Source organism: Ammodytes marinus, assembly GCF_949987685.1.
Source record: "Ammodytes marinus genome assembly, chromosome: 4".
Lineage (NCBI taxonomy): Eukaryota > Metazoa > Chordata > Actinopteri > Uranoscopiformes > Ammodytidae > Ammodytes > Ammodytes marinus.
Window position 1 is genome coordinate 25,206,947 of NC_137233.1, and position 24,439 is coordinate 25,231,385.

The 24,439-nt window shown below is 45.8% G+C and overlaps 1 protein-coding gene across 1 annotated transcript in view; it reads left to right on the plus strand.

The window, feature by feature from the left end:
- The window catches only part of lrig1 (leucine-rich repeats and immunoglobulin-like domains 1), a 39,760-nt gene extending 17,316 nt beyond the window's left edge, over positions 1–22,444 (plus strand). The window contains exons 4-18 of the mRNA XM_080026781.1: positions 2,414–2,551; positions 2,908–3,051; positions 4,548–4,691; positions 5,216–5,359; positions 7,255–7,398; positions 9,763–9,843; positions 12,176–12,247; positions 12,804–12,875; positions 13,074–13,237; positions 13,988–14,341; positions 15,353–15,634; positions 17,906–18,343; positions 18,629–18,763; positions 18,949–19,233; positions 20,249–22,444. Coding sequence (XP_079882907.1) covers positions 2,414–2,551; positions 2,908–3,051; positions 4,548–4,691; positions 5,216–5,359; positions 7,255–7,398; positions 9,763–9,843; positions 12,176–12,247; positions 12,804–12,875; positions 13,074–13,237; positions 13,988–14,341; positions 15,353–15,634; positions 17,906–18,343; positions 18,629–18,763; positions 18,949–19,233; positions 20,249–20,445 — 2,794 coding nt within the window. The 3' untranslated portion in view covers positions 20,446–22,444. The remainder of the gene's footprint in view (positions 1–2,413; positions 2,552–2,907; positions 3,052–4,547; positions 4,692–5,215; positions 5,360–7,254; positions 7,399–9,762; positions 9,844–12,175; positions 12,248–12,803; positions 12,876–13,073; positions 13,238–13,987; positions 14,342–15,352; positions 15,635–17,905; positions 18,344–18,628; positions 18,764–18,948; positions 19,234–20,248) is intronic.
- Positions 22,445–24,439: the final 1,995 nt, after the last annotated feature.

Here is a 24,439-nt window from a genome sequence, read left to right on the forward strand (position 1 = left end):
GTTTGAGACTGATCTGTTTTTCCCAGCAAAGGTCACCAGCTGTTGACCCTAGTACCTCATACCCCTCCCCCACCCTCCCTTTTCCCCCCTCCCCCATTCCTTCCCTCCATCCTCACTGTAGCCACTGTCTGTTGCTCCGACCCATGTGTGCGCTTGTTGTTTTGTGTGTGTGTGTGTGTGTGTGTGTTTGCCCAGGCTTGCTTGCGTGGCTCATCCTTAACCATTTCTGCCACTGTTTATTCAGGTGGGCCACTGTGGTGTGTGACCCCGCCTCCTCTAACCAGTGTGTGTGTGTGTGTGTGTGTCCGCCTGTGTGTGTGTGTGTCTATCTGCTGACTGAAGGCTAGAGAGGAAGGAGGGACTGACCTTGTTTTGACGAGTTTGACTGGTGGAACACCTGCTCTCTCTCTCTTTCTCTCTCTCCGTCACACACACACACACTCTCACATACGGTCCTAGGAAGTTTCCTCAGAATAACAATGCTGAGCTTTCATTAAGAAGGGAAGCTTTGCATGTGGTCTTCTTCTCTCTTTTTTTTCAAATGCTGTCAAACTCTCCATAGGTCAAGTGAATTGATCTTAAGATGTGCGATTCAGTTGATATTCCTACTTGACAAAGAAGGGTCAATGCTCTGACTAGACAGTGAAGCGATACACTGACTGATGCATCTCTTGTCAGCGTCTTGTTCACATTTCTTGACATCGAGTAGATACATGTTGGAAATTGGGGAATAAAACCTGTGTTGTGCAAGAGAAAATAAAATGCCCCATTATTATTGATTAGATTTTTGTTAGACCGGTCGGGTAAATGAAAGGGATACTAAATGAAATTCTCGTCCCTAGTTAGCACCCAGGCATGCGTCAAATGCGTCACACAGCGAAGGCTTTCATGTCTGCTCAGATAACACTGGCCATCGGACTCTCCTAACACACTCGGCTTATATGGAGACACACACACACACACACACACACACACACACACACACACACACACACACACACACACACACACACACACACACACACACACACACACACACACACACACACACACACACACACACACACACCTTTACAGACATCCGCCTTGCTGCACCAGTGATCTATCTGTGTCTTGTGTTTAGTTGCATGTCTGCTTTGCATGTTACAGTACTTTTTGTAACATTTGCCTACTTGTCTGTTTGCAGTGTAGCTTTGTCTTGTTTGGGTTTCTACCAGACCATCGTACTTCATTTCATTTGTACAGAGGGTCTGGAACTGCTCAATTGACAAACGTTCACTCACTTGGAGGCGGGTGTCTGTTGAGGTTTAAAATGATTGGATCTGCCCAGTGCCACTCCGGATCTGCCATAATCAATCGCATAGCGCTTGGTCGTGACGTGTGTCTTGCGCCGGGACCGGGCGGAAACCAACACAACTCAGCAAAGCTTGTTCTTGCTCCGGCTTTAATTTATCGATATTCGGCAGCATTGCCACAACAGACTGAATAGCTTTTCTCGATCGTATCCTTATCCATTGTCTTCCTGTGATAATAACTGAAACTGGCGCACAACCTCGACGTCATCGTTCTCAGCCACTCCCTCTGTTTGCTGATTGGACCGGTAGAAATCTGTTTGAGCAGGAACTTATGAATATACCCCAGACCCAGACTGACTACTGAAGGGAAAATTAAATTTGAGCGGAAGTAGGTAGGCAGGCGGAGCCAGGCTACCCCTTAACAGGGCCAAGATAAAAACAAAATCTTCTGTCTTGCTTCTGACTCACCAGGCTAACTAGGCCCAAGAAAACAGTGCAGCTAAAAATGTGAAGGTTTTAACTAGAAAGGGTGATATAGTATTGCATTTTACTGACATCCTTGTGCAAAGAAATGTTAATTGTTTGCTTGTTAGACTTTTCTTTTTCTTTTTTTTTTGAGGATGGGTTAGGTTTTGTTCCTCTGTTATCTCTTCAATAGCTCCTTTGTCCTGGGTAGATTGGGACCCTGATAGTGGGCAGAACAAGAGTCACACAGCCATCTATCCATTCCATCACACACACTGAAGTGCTCCGAAATCCCCCTTTAAGTGTCTCTGGTTGATCAGCGAGGCCCCCCATCTATCTTCTAGATTCTGCGTCTAAAGCTCTGTTGAGAAGCACAGGTGTCCTTGGGATTTGTTTAAATAAGCTTGTGGAAGCTCTTTTATAAAGTTTGGGGTGAATGGAGAGCACTTTGCTGTGTGTGTACTCTGCTCTCTTTGTGCCTGAGAGGGCCTTTAAAGAAGCCTGGGGAGGATTTGGAGTGTCTTCCCTATAGTTGATGGGGTGAAAAAGGACACCGAAGCTAAGCATGCAGGGTAATATTTTCCAAGAGGCAGACATGTAGGTCTCTCTCACACCTAATGGCTTTTATGTGTGCGTCCTTTTCTTTTTTCCAGGCATCATAATAAGATCCGCAGTATAGACGGCCGGCGGACAAGAGGCCTGGTTTCTGTGGAAACGCTGGACCTGAGCAACAATGACATCACCGAGCTCCGAGGACACTGCTTTCCTGCCGGCCTCCAAATCAGAGACCTGTAAGTACACGCTGAATATAACACATGATAAAGATGTGCAACTAAACTTTAGGATTTCAATCAAATTAAATAAAATATTAGTAGAATGGCAATGAAGACAATAACATTTGTACGAACAATACCTCACTAAAGCTGCATATTAAAGGTCAAAGTCAAAGCACATTTAAAAACAACATCAGTTGTTGTCCAAAGTGCTGTACATTTTGCGTTGTAAGTGACCTTTAATGGAAACATATGGTGGGGAAATTGATTACGGCATACACAGAATTTGTAAAATAACTCAATAGACTGAAACAATGAGTAACAATGTTTGTTATTAATTGTCCATTGTCACAATGCACTGTATCTGTGTCCAGGTACCTTAGCAACAACAAGATCAGCTCGTTGGAACTTGGAGTGTTGGACCATCTGGGCTCTACACTACAGGTCCTGAGACTGAGCCGGAACCGCATCAGCCAGGTCCCCGTCAGAGCCTTCCAGCTCCCCCACCTCACCCAGCTGTGAGTATACTGCCCAACTACATCACTTAAAGGAATACTTCACCAATATGGAACTGGCGTTCTATTATTATACAAACGCTAATATAATAAAATGAATTAGGTTTTTCATCCCTCAGTCTTCCCTTGGCCCAGCTGTCCTGTTAATCCTAACCCTACATTTTACGGGAACATGTAGGGTTAGACAGTGAGACCACAAATGACTCTTTTCTGCCTTTTATCTGGCTACGATGAACCGATTTCTAAAATGTTTGCACATTTATAATACATAGGATCTCAGAGTTCAATACACCTCCACCGGTGAAAAAAGTCTTTAAACAACATAGTTAGTGTGTTGACAATGTAGCGTTAGATGTGTCAGAATAAGTTAAGAGCTACTAAAGCGATATATATATATTTGACACTTGTGTTCAGGCTGAAAAGGGAAGTTGTAGCCTTTTGGAAGGGGATCACAGAATTGAAAAGAATGATTGAGCAGTGGTTTTGTTGATCGAGCCCTTGTGTGTTTAACATTTGGAATGCTATTAGCTTGAGCTATACCTCTAGGGGTGGATATGCTCTGACTAGGTAAACACCGGAGTCGTATTATCGGTGATTTATTACCGCCTTTCATATCCCCCAAAGTGGTTGGTTCATTCCCGACAACACCGTGCTCCATTATCTTGGTCAAAGCTCCCTCCAGCGTTAACAGTGAGGGCGACCTATTTGTAGCTCAACGCCTCCATTCGGGAGAGCAAAAGGGACTCACGTAATGGGAGTACTCCCCCATTGTGGCTCTGCTAGTTTCCCCCCCAGGTGCCTTTTGTTGAACAGGTGGCCCCCAGTGACACTGTATCTGTGCACATGGTTAATGGTGGTGATGCACATTGGATACAAAAGAAACCTGTATGGATGTTGTTTATCTTCGCCAACCTGAGGGCTTTTACAGCCCACACACACACACACACACACACACACACACACACACACACACACACACACACACACACACACACACACACACACACACACACACACACACACACACACACACACACACACATACTAAAAGTACACTGTGTACTGCGGTTTCTATTCTTCCACCTCGTTGTCTTTCATACATCCTTTTAGTATTACTGTGTAATTCATAGGGCCATAACTTGTCCCCTTGTTTGTGAGCTAAAGCCTGTGGGTATACAGCGCTGGCCTCATGCCACAGGTGCAAAGGACACCACTGAGGAATGCCTGTTTAAGCTGGGGGTTTGTTAGCTACAAAATGCTCCCAACTGGAGCGTGCAGGGCTTTACAGGGATGGTTTTGACTTCAGTTCAGTGTGATGGATGTTAATTGTAGAATGAGGGCAAAACAATAGCCACATTCATTGTTTTTCTTTCCTGCCTGAATGTGAATGTGGGTAAAATATTTTGACGGTTTAAAGTATGATGAAGTGCTTGACTGATTTTTTTTCCATGATGATCAGGTTGCAATTATTCTTCTTTTTTTCTGCGTCCACCCTGCAGTGAGCTGAACAGGAACCGTATCCGTCAGGTGGAGGGTCTGACCTTCCAGGGTCTGTCCGCCCTGGAGGTTCTCAAGCTGCAGAGAAACAGCATCAGCAAACTGACCGACGGAGCCTTCTGGGACCTGGCCAAGATGAAAGTCCTGTAAGTGGGGGGGGGGGGGAGGATAACTGAAACTGTATCAATAAATAACATAACACATTTACATAACGTAGCTATCATACATTTATGTGACAGATTTCTTCTTTGGCACACGACACTCCACACATCAAAATCATCAACCAACTAATATCTTAAACTTTCCATCTGATATTTGGAGTTTGTCTTGCAGCACGTAGCTTGGAGAAAGCACTAGCTGACAGGCTAATCCTAATAGCACCAGATACTGACTTATTACAGGAATACTCACCTGCCCAACCTTGTACGACTAAGATCTTTTTCTATTTACTGGTGACCTGCACTCGCATACTATGTCAATTACATGCAAAATAACACAGTAATCGTTACAAATGACATAGCATTTCTACTGGAAACACAGCTGCAATTGTAGTCATTTCAGGGTGTAACATTTACAACCAAACGCCTGTTGCCTGAAACCATTGTGGCAAGTTCATCCAATATCCTAGTTCCTGATAATAATCATTTTGCCCCATGTTTGTCCCTCGCAGTCACCTGGACTACAACAGCCTGTCTGAGGTGAACAGTGGCTCTCTGTACGGCCTGTCCTCTCTTCAGCAGTTATTCCTCAGTAACAACTCCATAGCCCGCATCAACGCAGACGGATGGAAGTTCTGCCAGAAGCTAAGGGAACTGTGAGTACTAGCATGTTAATTAGCCTGAACATTTCAACTCCTTTTGCCAAATGTCCTCTTTGTAAAAAAAAAAAAAAAAAAAAAAACCTTTTAGTATACAGCCGTTAAGGGTTTCTGAAACCTGGAATGATAAGTGCCAGTGGGAAGGAGGTGGAGGCTACGAAGAACAAACAGTACGTTCACTGTAGTTCAACTTAAAATAGAAAAGTTGTGAAACTGCAAAGTGAAAATTTCACTTGATTTTTTTTTTTTTTTTTTTTTTTTTCAGTCTCTAAAGCCCTTGTCCTATACCCTGGGAATCCATCTAGCTGCCCCTAGGGTTAAATGACATTGTGCTTTAACACTCAATATGCAACGCTATTCACAGAAATAAGCCTGTTTATCCCATAATTAGAGCTAGGCTAAACCTCACTCAAAGCCGTTCGACAAGATTTTTTTTTGTGCTCAGGTTTGAAGCGTGGGGGGGCTTTGGCGTGTAATCCTCGTACCAGTTGTTTTGTGGTAATGACACCAAGGAATGGCCTTCACCGCCCTTTGTGTTCGGGGAAAGAGGAGTTATTATCTGAGAGTGTGTGCTGTTCTGTTGACTTGTCTCTGTCATATTGCTGCTGTAAAGTGCTTTGCTCAGCTGAGGCGTTGCTAACAGCGCAGGTAGCTCAACGGTATCTGCGGCGTCCATGTTTGTTTATGTGTAACAGAAGGGATAAAAGAGGCAGACATGTCGGTTTGCTTGCTCTGTGTATCTCAATGCCATTTCCCGTGCACACGTCCATGGATGACATATTGCCTCCAGCGCCATCCGCGAATCATCCCGCACCAGTCATATGTTATATCACTTTTTATGATCTAGTTAAATAGAAAGGGAGTGACTGGTCTTTATGAGGAAAGCCTGTTATTGCATTCCCCAATGGGCCAGCGCTGAGCTGGTCATCAGGGGAGAATCTCTGCACACATGGCTGCTCAAGCAAACCTGAGACGAGGACCACAGAGACAGACACAGACAGTGAGGGCCTCAGAGAGGGCAATGCACCGCACAATACTGCCTTTGACCACTGCTTGAAGGATGACATTATTGGATTTTATAATAAGGATTTATCTAAAGGGTCATTTCCACATATTAGAAAACAATTTGAAGTTTAAATACAAAAACAAAACATACATAAGCCTACATACAAATTTAAACAAGTTTGGAGAAAATAACATGGACCAAGATTTTTCCGAAGTCAGGTTCCATCTTGCTAGGAGTGGAGAGTATTCTTTCTTTCCAAATTCCTAAATGGAGTGAATGTGCTTGGAAATCCACCTTCTCATCCCATTTGGATTTCCCTCAGCTTTGTAATAATAAAAAGAGGAAAGATATGAAGGCTAGATATGGACATCAGTAATATAGTTTATGGGCTGCAGTACACAGGAGTGACAGAGTATTCTCCCTGGGGTTTACCGCATGCTCAAGTAGGCTTATACATGGAGGTTAGAAGACATGTAAAAGTCTCAACCGAGTATTCCTTCCACTCCCTGTTAAAACAGTTTCGGACCTCATTTGGAGCTCTGAGGTTGCTCTCTAAGCCTGCTCTCTGTTAATGTCTTGCGGTGAAGCGAACGTTCACAATGGAAAAACACATCACAGGAGTGGCAAATAGACATTGGAATCGGCCGTGAAATTTAAGTATAATGATGTAGCAAGCTGCCGTTAGCTGTTTCTGCCAACCTGTCATCTCCTTCCCAGACCTCACACAGTACATTCATCTTTCTTTTTTTTTCTCCCCATCCTTCTTTTTTTCCTCTCTCTCTCCGACTCTGTGTCTGCCTCTGTCCCCTTCTCTCTCTCTCTCTCTCTGTCTGTCTGTCTGGCTCTCTCTCTCTCTCTCTCTCTCTCTCTCTCTCTCTCTCTCCAGGAATCTGTCGTATAATAACTTGACTCGACTGGATGAAGGCAGTCTGGCCGTGCTGGGCGAACTGCACACACTGCGCCTGGGCCACAACTCCATCAGCCACATCACAGAGGGAGCCTTCAGGGGCCTCAAGTCTGTACGCAACCTGTAAGTACAACCACCTTACCCACTCCCCCCCACCATATAAAACCACCTTAACCCAAGCCCCCAAACGACCCCTTAGCTAGCTATACCCCACTCATTAAGGCTTTTGCCCAGCGCTGATGTTTATGGCCAAGATGAGCCACTCGGGAGCAGTGAAAGCCGAGATGGTTTAATATTGGTTTTGCCCCTCTCGGTGATATCTGATATTCAGAGGGCTTATACGTTGGTGCCTTCCTTTTGATTTGTTTACTATTCAGGTTGAGCTCATTTGCATTGGTGTCTATTCCATGCGTTTCAAGCTATTTCTATGGCAACTGCTTATCATTTTCTACTCCTTTCACACTTTGTTCCCCCCTTTTGTCTAGATTTAGTTTTGGAGTTTTTTTTGTTTTTCTTGAGCACTCAACACAAGACACTAAAGGTGTTCTGTGTCGCTCACTTCCCTCGAGATCCTTCCCCCCAGCTTTTTAAACTGATCCAAACAGGCCCATAAGGAGGGAATGAAAGGGAGAAAGTCAGGGGGATAAATCCAGAAGAAAGACTTGGGGGTCTTGGTTCCCTACCAAGGTCCTGTTGGCTGAGCCTCCTCCACAGTGAGAGAGAGAGCCAGAGAGGAAGGGTTTCTGCCAGAGGTTTACTAGACAAGCTCTCTCTCTCTCTCTCTCTCTCTCTCTCTCTCTCTCTCTCTCTCTCTCTCTCTCTCTCTCTCTCTCTCTCTCTCTCTCTCTCTCTCTCTCTCTCTCTCTCTCTCTCTCTCACAGCTGGCTGACAAGCCAAGGCACATAAGGCCTTCTGCTGCTGGCACACTGGGTGCTAGAACTAGCTGCAGAGGGAAAGACATGGTGGAACAGGGTAGCTGAGCCTTTGACTGACCTTATCTTGGTCCCTTTTTCTCATGCTTTTCTTAAAAGGTAGAGTCAGCAATTCTGGGGAACAATTTTCGGACAGGTAGCGGATAGTGAGGAGATATTCACTGAATTTGACAAGAAGCATTATCCAGAATGGCTGACTCCACCTTTAATTGCTTTTGGCTGTGCCCTCTTTATAAGCACGCTCAATGCCCATTCCTCTATCCTCAGTGTATCCTGTCATCTCCTTGTGTTATACACAATATACACACAGTATCTCCGTCTTTATTTTGCATGATCTTTTTCCCCCTCTCCTTCCTCTCTTTAACGCTCTTGCTCTGGGCGTCTTTGAGGCAGAGCCTAATCTAATCAGTGGAGGGTTGGACAGGCATGGGCCCGGGCCCTGAAAAGGAGCCGGGGGAGCTTTAATTGGGCCTGTGCTGCGGGACGTGCTGACATGGGGCTGGAGCCTGCATCGGGGTGTGAAAGCTCCAAACAAGCCAGCCTGCCCTCTAATTCGGCCACGGGGGTCTTTGGCTCATCGGGCCCCCCCCCTCTTTCTCCCCGCTCCACAGCCCCCACCACTGGCCTTGCTTTAACAAGGCGACGGCCATTCACATCCAGCCAGCCAGAAAGAGTTAGGAAATTGGCGGCCCCTGTCCAGTCCTCCCAACTAAAGACAGCATCCAATGGAGACTGAAAAGAGCCAGAGTGGGTAATGAAAGATGCTTGGAAAGCATTGGGAAGGGGAGGAGAAGAGGGAGCTATTGTGGAGGGTGTGGCTGACCGTCAACCTCAAAGGCCTTTCTGAAAGTGTTGAAAGAAAGTCTTTTTAATGGTTCCGACTGTGTTGTTTTTCTTTTTGGATTGCCATGTAGAGGGGTGGAGCGGTGGTCTCTTGCGCAGCTATGTCTTCACTTCCAGAGGTAGTTCTGAAGGCCTTGGAAGGGGGAAATAAAGTGCATTCAAGGCCGGGGGTCTTTTGTCTTCTATTTCTTTGCGTCTGAATCCAATTCATCTCTGCCAGGCCGCGGCCGAGCTGGCCTCCTACACTCATTAAGACTCACAGTTTTGGTTTTGGTTTTGGCTGTGCCGTTACCCGCCACCAGATCAGACCAACGGACCCAACTGTTTGGCCTCTCGCAAGGCATTATGTTCCCGCCAATCCCTCTCCATGCCGTCATGATTTATACATGTTTTTCTTCTTTGCCTCGACACAACCAACGCACATGCCCCTCCATGCTTACGTGCACACCAACCCCTTCTAAGGAAAGAATGCGCTTGGTTGGCAGAGCAGAGCGGCAGAGGGGCTCTTAAGGCCAGGTGCAGAGAGAGAGAGAGGGGGGGGGGAGTGTATGGGTGAAGGGGGGGTAACCCGTGACTTCCAGACCGTCCTCCTCTTGCCAGTGCCTGTGAAACGCTTCAGTGCTGGCAAGACCCCAATCCCTCTTCTCCCTCTCCTTCCCTCCTTTCTTTCTTCCATCTCTCTTATCCCACTCTTTTCTCTCTGTCTCCACAGGGAGCTGGACCATAACGACATCTCTGGCACAATAGAGGACACCAACGGGGCCTTCTCCGGACTGGACAGCCTCAACAAGCTGTGAGTGTCTCAACTCTTTTCTTTCTTTCTTTCAATTCCCCATCCATCCCTCCCTCCCTCCCTCCCTCCCTCCTGCCTTTCCTTTCTATGCTGCTCTTCAAAAACAGGACAATCAGACCAACAGAATATAGCGTTCTCGTTTTTCTTTGCTTCCAACTTTTCCCCACACAAATCCCCATTCCCCGCGTCATTGCCAGCTAAGTTTAGCTAGTCCACAATAAGGCCAGTGGGTTTGAGCTCTCTGTCCCCCACAGGACCCCACACTACACTTGGTAGGGAAGTTACAATGACGTAATATTTGGGCCCCACGTCCTTTTTTTTGTTAAACAAGAGCTTGTTCTTGAAACATCCAAGGTCATTCTTTTCTTCACTACAATCGTTCAGTGGAAGGCTCCGGCCAGTTCGGTCTGGCTTTCATCTCATGATTTCATTGTTTCCCCTGTAGTTTATGGCCAAACTGGGATTTTTCGTTGCTGCTAATGGCTGCAAAAAAAGAGGAGACACAGTGAATCATTTATCTGTTTTTTTTTATAAATCTGATTACTCATGGATGTGTTCATCAAGGCAGCCAGTAAAAAAGAAAAGAAAAAAAAGTTCAATGTCAGAAAATTTGGCGAGTGAGTGAGAAATTACAGCAGACGTGGCGCTTTCTGGCACAACAGTCCTCAAACCTGCAGGATGAAAAGATGGATGTCCAGCCAAGATGGTTCCCAGTGTGAACAGTGCTCAAAGAGAAAAGAAACCGGGAGAAAGAAGAGGGAGAGAAAGGGCTTTTTCTCTTGGCTGGCAGGGGTTCACTCCCCCCCAATAGGCTTATTTCTATTTCTCCTCCATGCCTCCCCTCTCTCTCTCTCTCTCTATCCCAGTCCTTGGTTGTTTGGAACTGAGAGAGGGTGAAATTGAGGGGCTGCATTCAGTCATCAAAACATCAAACACCCCCACACACCCCGCCCTCTGACCCGGCCCCTTTTGTCACGGCGTTTGGCGGAAGCGGCTCCGCTGCATCCCAACGCTGGCAAACAGAGTCATGGGAAAAAGAATCAGAGTAGAGGGGTGAGACATCAAAGTGTCCACCACACACACACACACACACACACACACACACACACACACACACACACACACACACACACACACACACACACACACACACACACACACACACACACACACACACACACACACACACACACACACACTGGGGGTTTCCTTGTGACATTCTGCCACATGCTAGAATCTTAAGGATAACTACTCTTAAACTTATAACAATTGGACAAGTGAAAGCGCTGGCCTAGTTCACTTACCAAACAGGAGAGCTATGTGGAAAGTAGGGGTGAAAAGCATCATACCAGACATATTGAGTTTGCAGCTTAACAAAAAGTATTGCAGTTGTAATCATGCATATTGCGAATAGATTTGTCTAATGTCTATACATACTGATTGGGAGGACTCATCAACCGAACACAGAGAGCACTTTTATTATGTTTACAGTATTTTTATTTATTTTTAATTTTATTTTCATTTGGTATCTCAATGAATCATGAAGCCAACTGTAGCCTATTAGCACCTTGCCTAGCAAATGGATGAGCAAATTCTTGAATTTCTATTTAGTTTTTTAAAATTCCTTCAAAATAAAAGTTTGAGACAATGACAAAGTAGCCTTCTCATGGCCGTGGCTGTGACAGGGACAGCCGTTTGTTTGTGTGTACATGCGGATGAGTTGGGAGGGACACTGGGGTCTTTTATGGGGAAGCAGCCAGCCGTGTCTCCTCTTCCTGTCAAGTGAGTGAAGGCTAGGAGAGGAGAGGAGATGAACGAGGGAAGAGAGGAGGGCTGGAAGATGAACAAGGGATTAGGGAGCACCCTGATCGGAGGGGAACAGCGACTCACTTCTTGGCCTACAGCACTCACAGGCTTGACAGACACGCTCAGTCACACGCTCACGTGGTCGCACGTATGTCCGTACAAGCTCACACACACACACACACAGCCCCCCGTCTGGTCATTGCTATTAAATTCTAATTAAGATAAAAGTGGTCTTTGAAGAGCAGCACAGAGCCCAGGTGCCCCCCCCTCTCTCCCTACACACACACACACACACACACATCCAATCTCCCTCACCCTTCCTCCAGGCTAATCTCTGCACAGTTCAAATTTCCAATACCTCAATCCCCTCACTCTTATCAGATTCAGCCTCGCTAATTGTGCTCCTCTCTCCCTCTCTCTCCCTCTCTCTCTCTCTCTCTCTCTCTCTCACCCCATTCTACCCCTCTTCTCTATTTTTCTCTCTCTCTCTTCATCAATCGACACCCTTCATGTTTGGAAACGGCAGGACTCTGTTTGGAAACAAGATCAAGTCGGTGGCCAAGAAAGCCTTCTCTGGCCTGGAGACCCTGGAACACCTGTGAGTATATCCCACAATGCTCGGCTTCCCCTCCTCCTCCCACACACAGAGAGAGAGAGAGAGTGAGGAAGAGAGGGTTAGCTGCTGCTGGTGATGGTGGAGTATTGCCAAAAGTAGCTGGCAAAGCGCAGGCTGCTAGCAATTTAATAGCGTCTTTGTAAAAGGAGAAGACAGAGGCCTTTTTTTTTTTTTTTTGCGAGCACCCCAGCTGCTACTCTCTTGTTAGCCTAGCGCAATCTCAACTTTGGCCTTTTTTTCCTCTTGCCTGCCTGCTTTTGCCGTAGGAACAAAGTCATTCAGCATATGGCCAACTCTGCCGAAGAGAAATGGAATTCCTATAAGCTCTTTCACAGGCCTTTTTTTTTTTTTTTTTTTTTTTCAAATGAGTGCAGGGAGGGACGGGAAAAGCTGGAAGGTTTCCTCAGACATGCGTATATTTCCGCCTAGGTTACAGGGTCAGATGCTTGTTAACCAAAGCCTGCAAGCGTATGTGTGTGTTTATGGCTGTTCAAATGTGTAAACCATTCATGAGACAATGTGTAATGTGCCCCAACAGGAGCATGGGGAACAATGCTATCCGCTCCATCCAGCCCGATGCCTTCAGTAAGATGAAGAACCTCAAAAGCCTGTGAGTTGAACCGATGCATTGACACAAATAAATCCACACGTGCACAAAAAAACAGCCGGCGGCACAAACACACGCCCCGAAAATCCCTCAGTGCTTAAAAGCATCTGCACTGCACTCACAGAAATCCATATTAAGTTACACATGCATTATACTTGATATATACACCACATGGACTTACTCTCCTTTTCCTCTATTCAGTCTCCTTCACAGTGACAGCTTCCTGTGTGACTGCCAGCTCCACTGGCTGCCCACCTGGTTGGTGGCCCGCGGTCTGCAGGACGGTGTCAATGCCACCTGCGCCCACCCAGAGAGCCTCAAGGGCACCAGCATCTTCCAGGCTCCACCCAGCAGCTTTGTGTGTGGTGAGTGTGTGTGTATGTGTGTGTGTGTGTGTGTGGTTGTTGTTGTTGAGCAAAAGCCAAATGGACAGCTTGGCGTTGTTCTTGTTATTTACACAGTTGCACTTATTTGTTTGTGTTTTGTTTTTTGTTTAGCCGTGACATGCTAATGGATCTTTATGTGTATTTTTTATTAGCTCCTTTAACGTCCGTTTACGCATTTCAAGCGGACACCTACCGAGATACATTTGTGATGTTTGGACATTGGACCACACATGTGGATCGTGCTTTTTCTTTAGCTCTTCCCCTTCAATAACTGGTATTCCAGCAAGTTGCCTTTTTAAAGAACTGGCTAAGGGACAACGGATGAACATTAGCACACACAGCTAACTCTGGCTTATTTACAGCATCCCTGTCTGTCGATTAATGAGCATTATCCCTATAAATAAATAACTAGATGAGATATGAAATGAAACAATCCTCACCCTCAAATAAAATCAAACTTTATAGCACTGTTCATACAGAGTGAAGGTAACACAAAGTGCTTTACAGTAGGCCTATATAAAATTCAAATTAAATAAGAAAAACAGAACAATACCACCCCCTCACCCTTCCCTTCCCACCCCAAATCACAGACACATTACATTCAGAAACAAAAAGTCTTTCTACAACTTGATAGGCACAGGCTAAATAAAACAAAGTAAAAAGCATGGATCATAAGAAACCTTAGAAACAGAAAGTGAATCTTGGACTTTTTCTCGCCCTGGCTATCAGACGACCTCCCCAAGCCGCAGATCACCGTGCAGCCCGAGACCATGGTCACAGTGCTGGGTAGCGACGTGCACCTGACCTGTACGGCGGCCAGCAGTAGCTCCTCCCCCATGAGCTTCGCCTGGCGTAAGGACCAGGAGCTGCTACGCCACGGGGAGACGGAGAACTTTGCCCACGTGAGAGCTCACCACGCGGGCACCTCCACCACGTCAGACCACGGCGGCTCGGGAGTCATGGAGTACACCACCATACTGCACCTGCGCCACGTCACCTTCGCCCACGAGGGACGCTACCAGTGCATCATCACCAACCACTTTGGCTCCACCTACTCTGGCAAGGCCCGCCTCGTCGTCAACGGTAGGTTTTTTTTTTTTTTCTTCTTCAAAGGAATTCTGTGTTGATATACTCGGTGACTCACATTAGATTTAAGGGCAATTCCGGAGAACGCTTGGTGACAAAATCCCTTTTTTTGTCAAAATCAGTGAATATGTCTTCTCATGATATGCTTCCTGTCAGGTACTGTGTGACCGCTGATTTTTTTTTTTTAATTTTACAGCCCAGGCTCTGTAAACTGTAAGTAAACAAAGGGTATGTAAACAAAGCTAGCAACATGCCCGTTTACAGAGTCTAGGCTGTGTATTTTTCAGCACTCACACAGTATTTGTAGGTAGCAGATAGTGAGGAGATATTCACAGATTTTTGACAAAAAATGATTTTGACAACAAGCAAAAAAAAACAAGGTGCTCCATTATCTCTGGTAATATGTGTGTGATCAGATCACCTCCTTACCACCAAATAAAATGACTGTTTATGTTTAGACTTATCGGAGTTTCAGTTGTGTCCGTTTGACAAAGGCGCGATTGAGATAAGTGGCCATGCTGAGTTCCTCTCTTTCACTTGAATAAAGTCTTCTCTCTTTGGCTCTCTCCAAGGATGGTATTCGGAACAAATTGATTTAGCTGCATGTCAGCGCTAACAGGGGGCCATCTCTTCTGCATGCTCTATCACTCTGCTTTTCTGAGAATGGAGAGTATGTTATCCAGTGTTAAGTTCCCTGTCCAAGACTGCATCAGACCTCCTATCTGCTTCTGTAGTTTGTGGTGGGACCACAACCATATTTTTGACTGTATCTTTAACGCACACATGCAAATACAAAAAGGGGGCAGCAGTTAACAGCAGGCATGGGCTCCGGAAGCTCCCGCTTTCGAATGCTATTACCAGCTGTTTGTGTGTGGGTAGAATAACTGTGTGTGTGTGTGTGTGTACCGCTTTGTAATCAGGAACAACTTCTATCAAGGGTCTTATCTAAAAAACAACAGGATTGCACAGACTTCACTTGACATAAACATCATCTCCATTTCTCCACAGTCCTCCCATCCTTTGTGAAGACTCCCAGGGACAGCACCATCCGTACGGGGCACACAGCCCGGCTGGAGTGTGCCGCCGAGGGCCACCCGGCCCCGCAGATCGCCTGGCAGAAAGACGGAGGGACGGACTTTCCAGCCGCGCGCGAGAGACGCATGCACGTCATGCCCGATGATGATGTATTCTTCATCATGGACGTCAAGCCAGAGGACATGGGCGTGTACAGCTGCACCGCCAAAAACACAGCGGGCACCGCATCCGCCAACGCTACCCTCACAGTGCTGGGTAAGGGGCTGGATAATCCTACTATGGGTATTCTCCTTGTTTAGTCAAGCTATTATTGGCCCTCGCGTTCGGTGTAACCCAGTGTTGATCATTTTCCCACATTCCCCCCCCAACCAAAAATATATCTGAGCTCTTGGAAATAGCCTCGGCCGGCGCTCAGTTGGGAATTGGTCAGTTTGTCTGAAGGGCTTGAAGCAGAATGAGAGGCTTTATATTTTCTTCTCTTTCTCTGCAGCTGTGGCCTTGCTGCAGGTCAGGGGTGAAAGGTCACAGTTGGGGGTCAAAGGATGGGGGGATGGTGGGGGACTCACAGAGGGTGTTTGTTAGGCATTCCCACCCTCCTCTCCCTTCTCCTCTCTCTCTCGGTGGGAGGGACAGTCATGGCTGCTTCACTGCAGGCCTCAGTGCTCCCACTTTATTGGCTGTTTTACACTGTTAAATCAAACATAACGCTCTCCTATAGCCTTCCTCTGGACATAGATCATCTTTGTCCTCTGTCTTTGAACTGAGCAGAAGCAGTCCCTTGTTGAACGGAGCTGAAAAAAAAAGTTTCTGGGGGGTGGTTCTAACACACAATAGTAAAAAGCCTTGAATTTTTCCTTTTAAGAGCCTGGAATACACTTTCTATATTTAACATGGTCAGACTGGCAGAGGTGGTATTTCAGCGATGCATTTTTGCATATCATATCGGTAATTTATTGCACATTGTGTGTGAGACTTCACAGCAGTTCAAGCAGGGGGCTAATCCAGCCAGCAATGTAAAATATTGCAGCGGCCATCAGCCTCTGGACTGAATGTGTGATGTTTGGGTTTGAGAGAGACGGAGGGGAAGGGCTGGGCTGAAGCCGAGGGGCCCCATGTCTGGAACCAGTGGCGGGGGGAGAGAAGGAGTGGGAGCCAAAAAAAGAAGTAAAGTTGGAATGGTGGGGGGAAGGTAGGAGAGAGAGAGGGATTTAGAGAAAAGAAAGAAGGGGGGGATGGGTGGAGGAGAGAGAGAGAGAGAGGGGGGGATTGATGGAGAGGGAGAACGTATTGATGGAAGAGAGCAGGGCCGACTGAAGTGGGTTAAGTGAGATCTCTTAATCTGTGTATGTCCCACTGTGAGGGGAAGTGCTCAGTCTGAGGAGGAGAGGCCCGTCTGCCCTCAACACACACATGCAGCTCTATGCAGCAGAATGGGAAAGTTGTCCCGGGGAAGAAAAAAAAACACTGAAAACATTGTTCTGGAGAGAGGATTCTGCCCTGATAGAAACCCTGTCTGTGGGCTGTCATTAAAATGTATCAATGTGTCAGCAGCAGCATTGCACACACACGCCCCCTCATATGTATAAATATGATTGTTGGATCATCAGTTGGTCTTCATGAGATATTCAGAGGTGTAATGACAAACTCAGAACACAACACTGTGTGCTCGGTGGATCCTGCTGACTCAGCAGCCTGTAATTAATACTGAGAACACACTGAGCCCGGAGAAGAAACCTGAGACTTCACTGCTTTGGAACAACAACAGATGAATAGGAAACGCTGGCCTCAGGAATCCCACAGTCTGAGATTAAGATTTGAGATTTATTTGTTTAAAATAGTGACAGTGCATATTGATGAACGTGTACTGTATGTAAATATGATTATAGACAGGGACTGATTTACATCTTTCGTCCCTTTGGCAGGTTGGTGTTAAGTTAACAAGTTCCAACACAGCAAATCAATAGGAAAAAATAACAGTAAAAGAGTACAATAAACAAACAATAGACAATATTGTTTTAATAAAAACCTTGAACCTTGAATATTGCTCAGGACAAACCAGGTTTGTCCTGAGCAATAATGTGGGAGCAGCACTGTCTGCCATCTGCATGAGGTCAGCCTTCGGTGATTGCACATGGATTTTATACATTCTGCTGTACGTCCAGGTTTTTCCTTAGCAGTTGAATCAACAACTGAAAGATTTCTTGGGCACTTATTGGATTTTTCTGAGCTCCTGTGCAAGTGTCTGGGGGCGACACCATATAATGTAAACGCTGCCATGCTGAGAAATACATAGCGTTTTGTGGAGCTTAGTCAACTTTGTGTCAACTTGTTGGGCAATGGCTTGAACATGACAAACGTTCATTTCTTTGAAAGTCCTATGGCATAAAAAGTTCTAAGTTTTAGAGCATGTCGCTTTAGTACACTAGTCTATACCACAAAGTGCTGATATGGATCAAAAATGCACTATTGCAAAATTCTCTAAACATCTGATGACTAACATCTCCACTCTCTCTGTGCTCTCCACAGAGACCCCCCACCTGGCCCAGGACCTTGAGGACCGTAGTGTGGTGGTGGGGGACACAGTGGCCCTGCAGTGTAAAGCTCTGGGCAGCCCTCCACCTCGCATCACCTGGCTGCGTAACGACCAGCCCCTCCGCCCGTCAGACAGACACCACTTCACCCCCGGCAACCAGCTGCTGGTCATCGGCACGGCGACGCTGGAGGACGCCGGACGCTACACCTGCCTGATGTCTAACACGTTAGGGACGGAGCGCGCTCACAGTCAGCTGCAGGTCAGCCAGAGACACAGAGCCTGTGTTACAGCACACACCGGGCCCAGCACGGTCACCATAGGGATCATAGTCATCGCCGTGGTCACCAGCATCGTGGTGACGTCACTGGTGTGGGTCTGCATCATCTACCAGACCAGGAAGAAGAGCGAGGAGTGCAGCGTCACCAACACAGGTGAGCACGACGCAGTGTCAGGAGTAGAGCAAAGAATGTTGGATTGTTTAAGGCAATTTGTTTCAGAAAAAAACATTGTAAACAGAAAAATATGTCCATCTGAGAAAAAAATTATTCCTTACAAAAGGCTGCACCTAAAAGTTGTTATCGGTTGATCCGTCCATTATATCGAGATGAAGTTATTCACAAGTTTGAAATACAGTAGAACAAAGCCAGAGGTGTAGTCTCACATTATCCAGTGCCCTGGTTGTAATATATTCTGTCCATCTCTTTGCTGTCTCCCAGATGAGACGATCGTGCCTCCAGACGTGCCCAGCTACCTCTCCTCTCAGGGCACGCTGTCTGAGCGGCAGGACGTGTGTATCCGCGTGGAGGCCGGGGGTGGCCCTCAGCCCAACGGTCACATCATAGACACCACAGGTACCAGCTAATGTTTGTTTGCTCCCCCAGCACTTTCTCCCACTTCAATGTGTTGCGTCACCATTCACAGGAAGCACTGCTGTATGCTACGGCCTGCTCTGCATCACATGTAATTACAGCAGACGCACTTACCACAGTGTTGACATACAGTTGCTGATTTTCCTCTCCCTCTCTCTTGCCTGCAGGTTTCGATGGCGCAGTAGTGTGCACTGATTGTATGGAGAACAGCAGCAGCTACTCCAAAGATCCAGACTATCTGACCCATGGCTACGGCCCGGCTGGAGGCATGGACTACCAGCAACACTCTGTCCCCCCACCACCACACTCTTACTGTCACCCAGGAGAACAGCATGACACAGGGCTATACACCCCCCCGCTCTGCAACGGCACGCCCAACGGCCTCCGAAAGGACACGCAAGGATTCCCCCTAAACCACAACACGTTACAACTCAACCAACACGATAGACAAGGTAAGGCCATTGGAGTTAGTAAGTGAGTTTTAAATGTATGTAAAGGTGGAGTGAGCAATACTGGAGCAGGCTTGATGACAAAATCACTTTCTGGCAACATCAGAAATATCTCCTCATGATCACAAGCTTTCTCCAGAATCGCTGACTTCACCTTTAACATGCTTGACAGAAACTTTCCAGGACCAGCACTGAAAATGCTAACAAATGCTAACAGCCCTACAGTATGCCATATACAAAAAAAAGACACCTTCTTTTATGGCCCTGCGCCGCCCCTGCTTTACTAGGAATATCATTTCTACCAGGCAACGCCATGATAAGAAACGATCAGCACTTCATGAACCCCTTGTCAAGGCAAAAAATCCTTTGAAGGTGATTGTTGACGGATGGGCTCCCTCCACCATTTGACAGTGTATCATATTTGCACGCCCAAAGCCCTCAGGATATCTCTGTGAAAAAGACTGTAACGAAGCACTGAGCTCTCACTGCTGCCAAACTCCTGCTGCTGCACGTCAGGGCCTGTTGCGGGATTCAGCTTCCTCAGCCAGAGAGTAATACCAGTGGAGTTGGCCCTCCAAATACCAATTCTCACCTCCACATGTCAACACAGCCCTATGCATAACATTCCACTGCCTCTGTATCCTAAAGCTGAATTAGTATAGTAACATATTGGGCTACATACTGTACATGTTAGGTCACTGACCTGGTGGTAGGATGGCCTAGAGGAAAGAGGCATGTGAGGTTGCTGGTTCGATCCCCCGGCACCAGACAGGAGGGTGTTAGTTGTAAAACTAAACTAAACTAGTGGTCATTACATCTACAGTGCCTTCCATCTCCACCATTGTGTCCTTGAGCAAGTCAATGGACCCCAAAACTGCCCCAGGGGTGCTGTACTACGGCAGACCCTCTCTGGACTGTGCTGTCTTTAGAGGGGTTATGCGGAAAGACAAATTTCAATGTCGCCTTGTGTCAGTTGACAATTAAAGCAACCTAACTAACTTAGCCGTTTGTTTTCCAGGGAGCAGAACGGGACAAACGCCCTCTCCGTCACTGGACGACTCCTTCCACAAGCCGGTGAGACTGGCCCCAGTGAGCAGCCACGGACACAGGGACAGTGACTGTGAGCCTGAGCTCAGACAGACTCTGCTGTCTAACGGACACGCCCTCAGAGCCTCTCAGAATGAGAGCGCCCCCCTAAGGAGAGCCAGCGACTAGCAGGCAACGCTCCGGCCAGCCCTAAACGTGGACTCAGCAGTTAGCGGAGTGGACTTTTTCTTCTTTCTTTTGCACTGGGAAAAAAAACTGCTACCTCATATGGAGGATTATTGAGCCTCCTGGATCTGGACTAAAGGGAGCAGGGGGGGCGGGGCATCCGGAGTGTGAAGGCGGAGCTTGTGTGGGTGGCGTCCCATCTGAGCGTATCAGCTGTACATAGTTTAAAAACCTTTCTTTGGGAGGTGGCCATTAAAAAAAGAATTCTAGCTCCAAAAAATGTGACTTGCATTTGAAGCATGTAAATGTAGGGAAGCTTGTACAGTATGTATGTATGTGCAGGGGGAAGAAAAAGAGAAATATACCTTTGGACATTTGACTGTACATAAGAGTTTTCTTATATTATATATTATATATCTTTTACAAAAGAGTATTTGAATTTATGTGCATGACAAAGAAAAGGAGTGATGGTATTTTTATTTTTATTCAAAAAAACAAACAAAAAAAACAAAGCCTTTTTCAGCTTTTACCAACGTTCAGCTGCGGTGCCTTATTGCATGATCAAAGACTTGTAATAGCATATATCCAGAGAGCTTTTTCTGAGAGATACTGGTACACTCTTTATAGCAAACAAAAACAAAACACTCGATTGCACTTGAATGTTTTTTTGACAAACGCGTGCCAACCATGGCCTTACAGAAACACACTGTCACATTCATTGTTATTATGAAGGAAGAGCTTTGATGTGAATTATTTGGTACGTCTGACGATTCAAGCTGGGACATTTGTGGGCGGTCAGTTAAAGCACTTTTTATATATATATATATATATACATAAATATATATTCACTTCATAAACAAAGCGGATTGTGTACATGATACCTACCAATCGGAATGCAGGAGGCTCCTCTGTGCAAGGACAAATTCCACTTTTCTTGGTCGACAGTACATACTGTACTTTTTTTTTTTTTTTTTTTTTAAGGCTCTTCCACCTGTTTCACAATACTGCAAGTTACTGCAAAAGCTGCTCGGATCTTTGTTATGAGAAAATATTCTTCTCTGTACTCTGAGGAGTTTCTTAATCTGTGCGAGAGAGTGACTTTGGCACAAGTTCTGCAACCACATGTGGTCAAACGTGGGCTAGCAGCTGTACAGTAAAGCTGTGAAGAGCCAGTAATGATCTGTCAGTATGGACACGGGACACCTGTCTTTAATGTTCTCTTGTCACATGCATATTGAAATCTACAGCCATGTGCACTCCAGCAGCGACATGTAATTGGCCGACTGCTTAATGGTACTATTCTATTCTTATGTTATGAATAGAAAAAAAAGATGGGAGAATCAGGGAGAAATATGTTGCATTGTGTCACTGCTGTAACGTGCCTCTACATCCACCGTTTGTGCATTCAGAGGCAAATGGCCAGTAATTCTGCCTCGGTCACATCGCCACAGTTTAAACCATAACTTTTTTTCTCATCATCAACTCACTACAGTGTGATTAACGGTTTTGTGTTTGAGGTAACTAAAGATGCTGTGAACGGTTGGGGAAGCTTGTGATATGGTGCTCTAACCAAACTCTTGATAATCAATGCAGTCCACCAACTCTACCCAGATACACTGGCTTAGGAAAAACAAAAGTAGTTACATTGTCTAAATAATGTATGCATGGGTTTCACCAGTGTGCCCCCATGTCCGAAACTGTGCTCTGTTGTTACCTGTGGCCTTATCAAGGTAAACCAGAGGACACGCGCCTCTGGTTACAACCTGATAGCACCTATCAGAGATGGTTTTACCAGCTAGACCAATCAGAGATCAGCTTCAGGTTGAATAGCCAATCCCAGCAAAGCATGGTCAAAGGGGCGAGAGGCAGAGAGGAGGTGCAGTTCATGTTGGGAGTAATTTATTGAAACAAACTGTCTGGAGAAAAAAACGTTGTACCAATGTCAAAGCTGAAACAGTAAAGGTGTCTAACATGGCATTGAAGTGTCTAATAAAAATCCCATTTTGCTATTATTCAAAGTGTCTTGCCTTGTTTCCTCAGCCTGTATAAAATGATAGAATGAAAATATGTTTCTTTGAGTGACAGCAGCTGAGTTAGCATGTAGCGCTGCCCACATGTCACAGTGGTTATGGAGAAGCCATCAATTCAAATGGAGCACGCAACCCAAGACATGAAATCCAGAGACCTTGATCTTCAAAGTGGTGAAGTAGCTTGTGACTGGGCCACAAACTTTAGACACACACACGCACGCACGCACACACACACACACACACACACAGCTAATCGTCCCAGCCGGAATGTGTCCTGGATCCCTGAAGCTCCAAAGACATCAGGCATATTTTTTTTTCCTTCTGCGGGCTGTTTAAAATATTTGCTATTGAGTCAGGGCTGACTGAGGGTCAGTGGCTAGCCAGAATGCGCATTCCAGATGGATGGATGTCACGGGATGATTGACATGCTCTCGGCCACGGCCTCCACCAATCACACGGCGAGCATTGTTGTCCAACAGCCTTAGTGACAAGCAGCATGACAAACACTCCCACCTGTGAGGCCATCCGTCTCCCTCTGCTCCAGACAGCACTCATCAAGTCTTTCAGTTTTTTACTGTCTGTACTGAACACAAGGACAGCACGGAGCTTAATTCCCTGAATACGAGAAGGGGAAACACAGACTGTAGCTCACTGTAGTTGCAGATGTCATTTAAATAAATCATCCTTCAATCAGGAGGAGTGGATTGATTTGTTAGTGTTTTCTCTTCTTGGAAATCTGTAAGCTCTTATTTTGAAGGAGAAGGAACCTCTCCATCTTTCCATCAGTCTCCCTACATTTGGCCGGTGCAGGAGACGAATGTATAAACCATTGAATGAGTCGTATCATGTCCTCTGTACGGCCAGTTGAGATTTACATGTGTAGCTCATGTTGTATTGTCATTACCACTGTTTTTTAAATCCATTTAGACAAATCACAAATAAATATGATTGTCCTCCCACTTGATCTAGTCATGCAGATCATTTGGGTTTAAGGCCTCGGCAACTGATGTCTCGGAAACTTGGCAAATACAATCAAATCCATCTGCACGGCTACATACCACTAAGCTTAAGTGGGAAAATATGCTCTTATTTGGGATTTGAGATTACTGAAACGCTGGGTTTGCTCACTTCTAGGGCAATTCCCAGTGAGTTTTTAAAATTTGATTTCGCTCCCCTATGATGTCATAAGGGGAGAAGCCACGCCCCGTGCCGTGATTTAGATGAGAAGATCTACAACATAGCCTACTTGTGTTTTTACAGTACAAATTGAGCTACAGTCTGCTTACTTACAAGTTCACCAATCAACATGTTAAATCTCATTTGTAAAATATGTACACAAAGCAAAGAGGAAAAACAAAGTTGTAGTTTACGGGGGGGGGGGGGGGGGTTATGTGACATCCTGCATTCTCAGCTTTTTTTCCCTCGCAGCGATGACAAGAGGTTTTGTTAAAAGAATGAAACACAATTATAATAGTTGGGCTTAACAACAAGATAACATTTTCCTGTCACCTAATAAAAATGTTTGACAAAAAACTAAGACAAAAGCATGTGCAGGGACGTGCTGGGGCTTCTAATAAAAAAGCGAAGCCTTGTTAATTGAACAAAGTGCTCCATTGTTGTAGTCGCCCTAAAGTAATAAATTAAAGCCCTTGCAGGTGGATGAGCTCAGTTTTGCTCCAGCGGGAATGTATCAATGGTGAGATATTACAGTGTCTCTCCCCGGTGGGTCTTTAAAGCAGGTGGCCCGGATTAGCTGAGAGGTATAAAAAAAAAAATGATATGGATAAAACACTAAAGTGATCCTGAAAACTGAGTAGAGTAGGCAAACCGGGCAGCCTTCAGGGACCCAAAGGAATCATCAAACCCCACTCAAGTGCATAAAAAGAGATAGTCTTTAATAATCATAATTCATGGGTTCACACACACACACACACACATCTAACAGTAAAGAACATGCTAGTCCCACG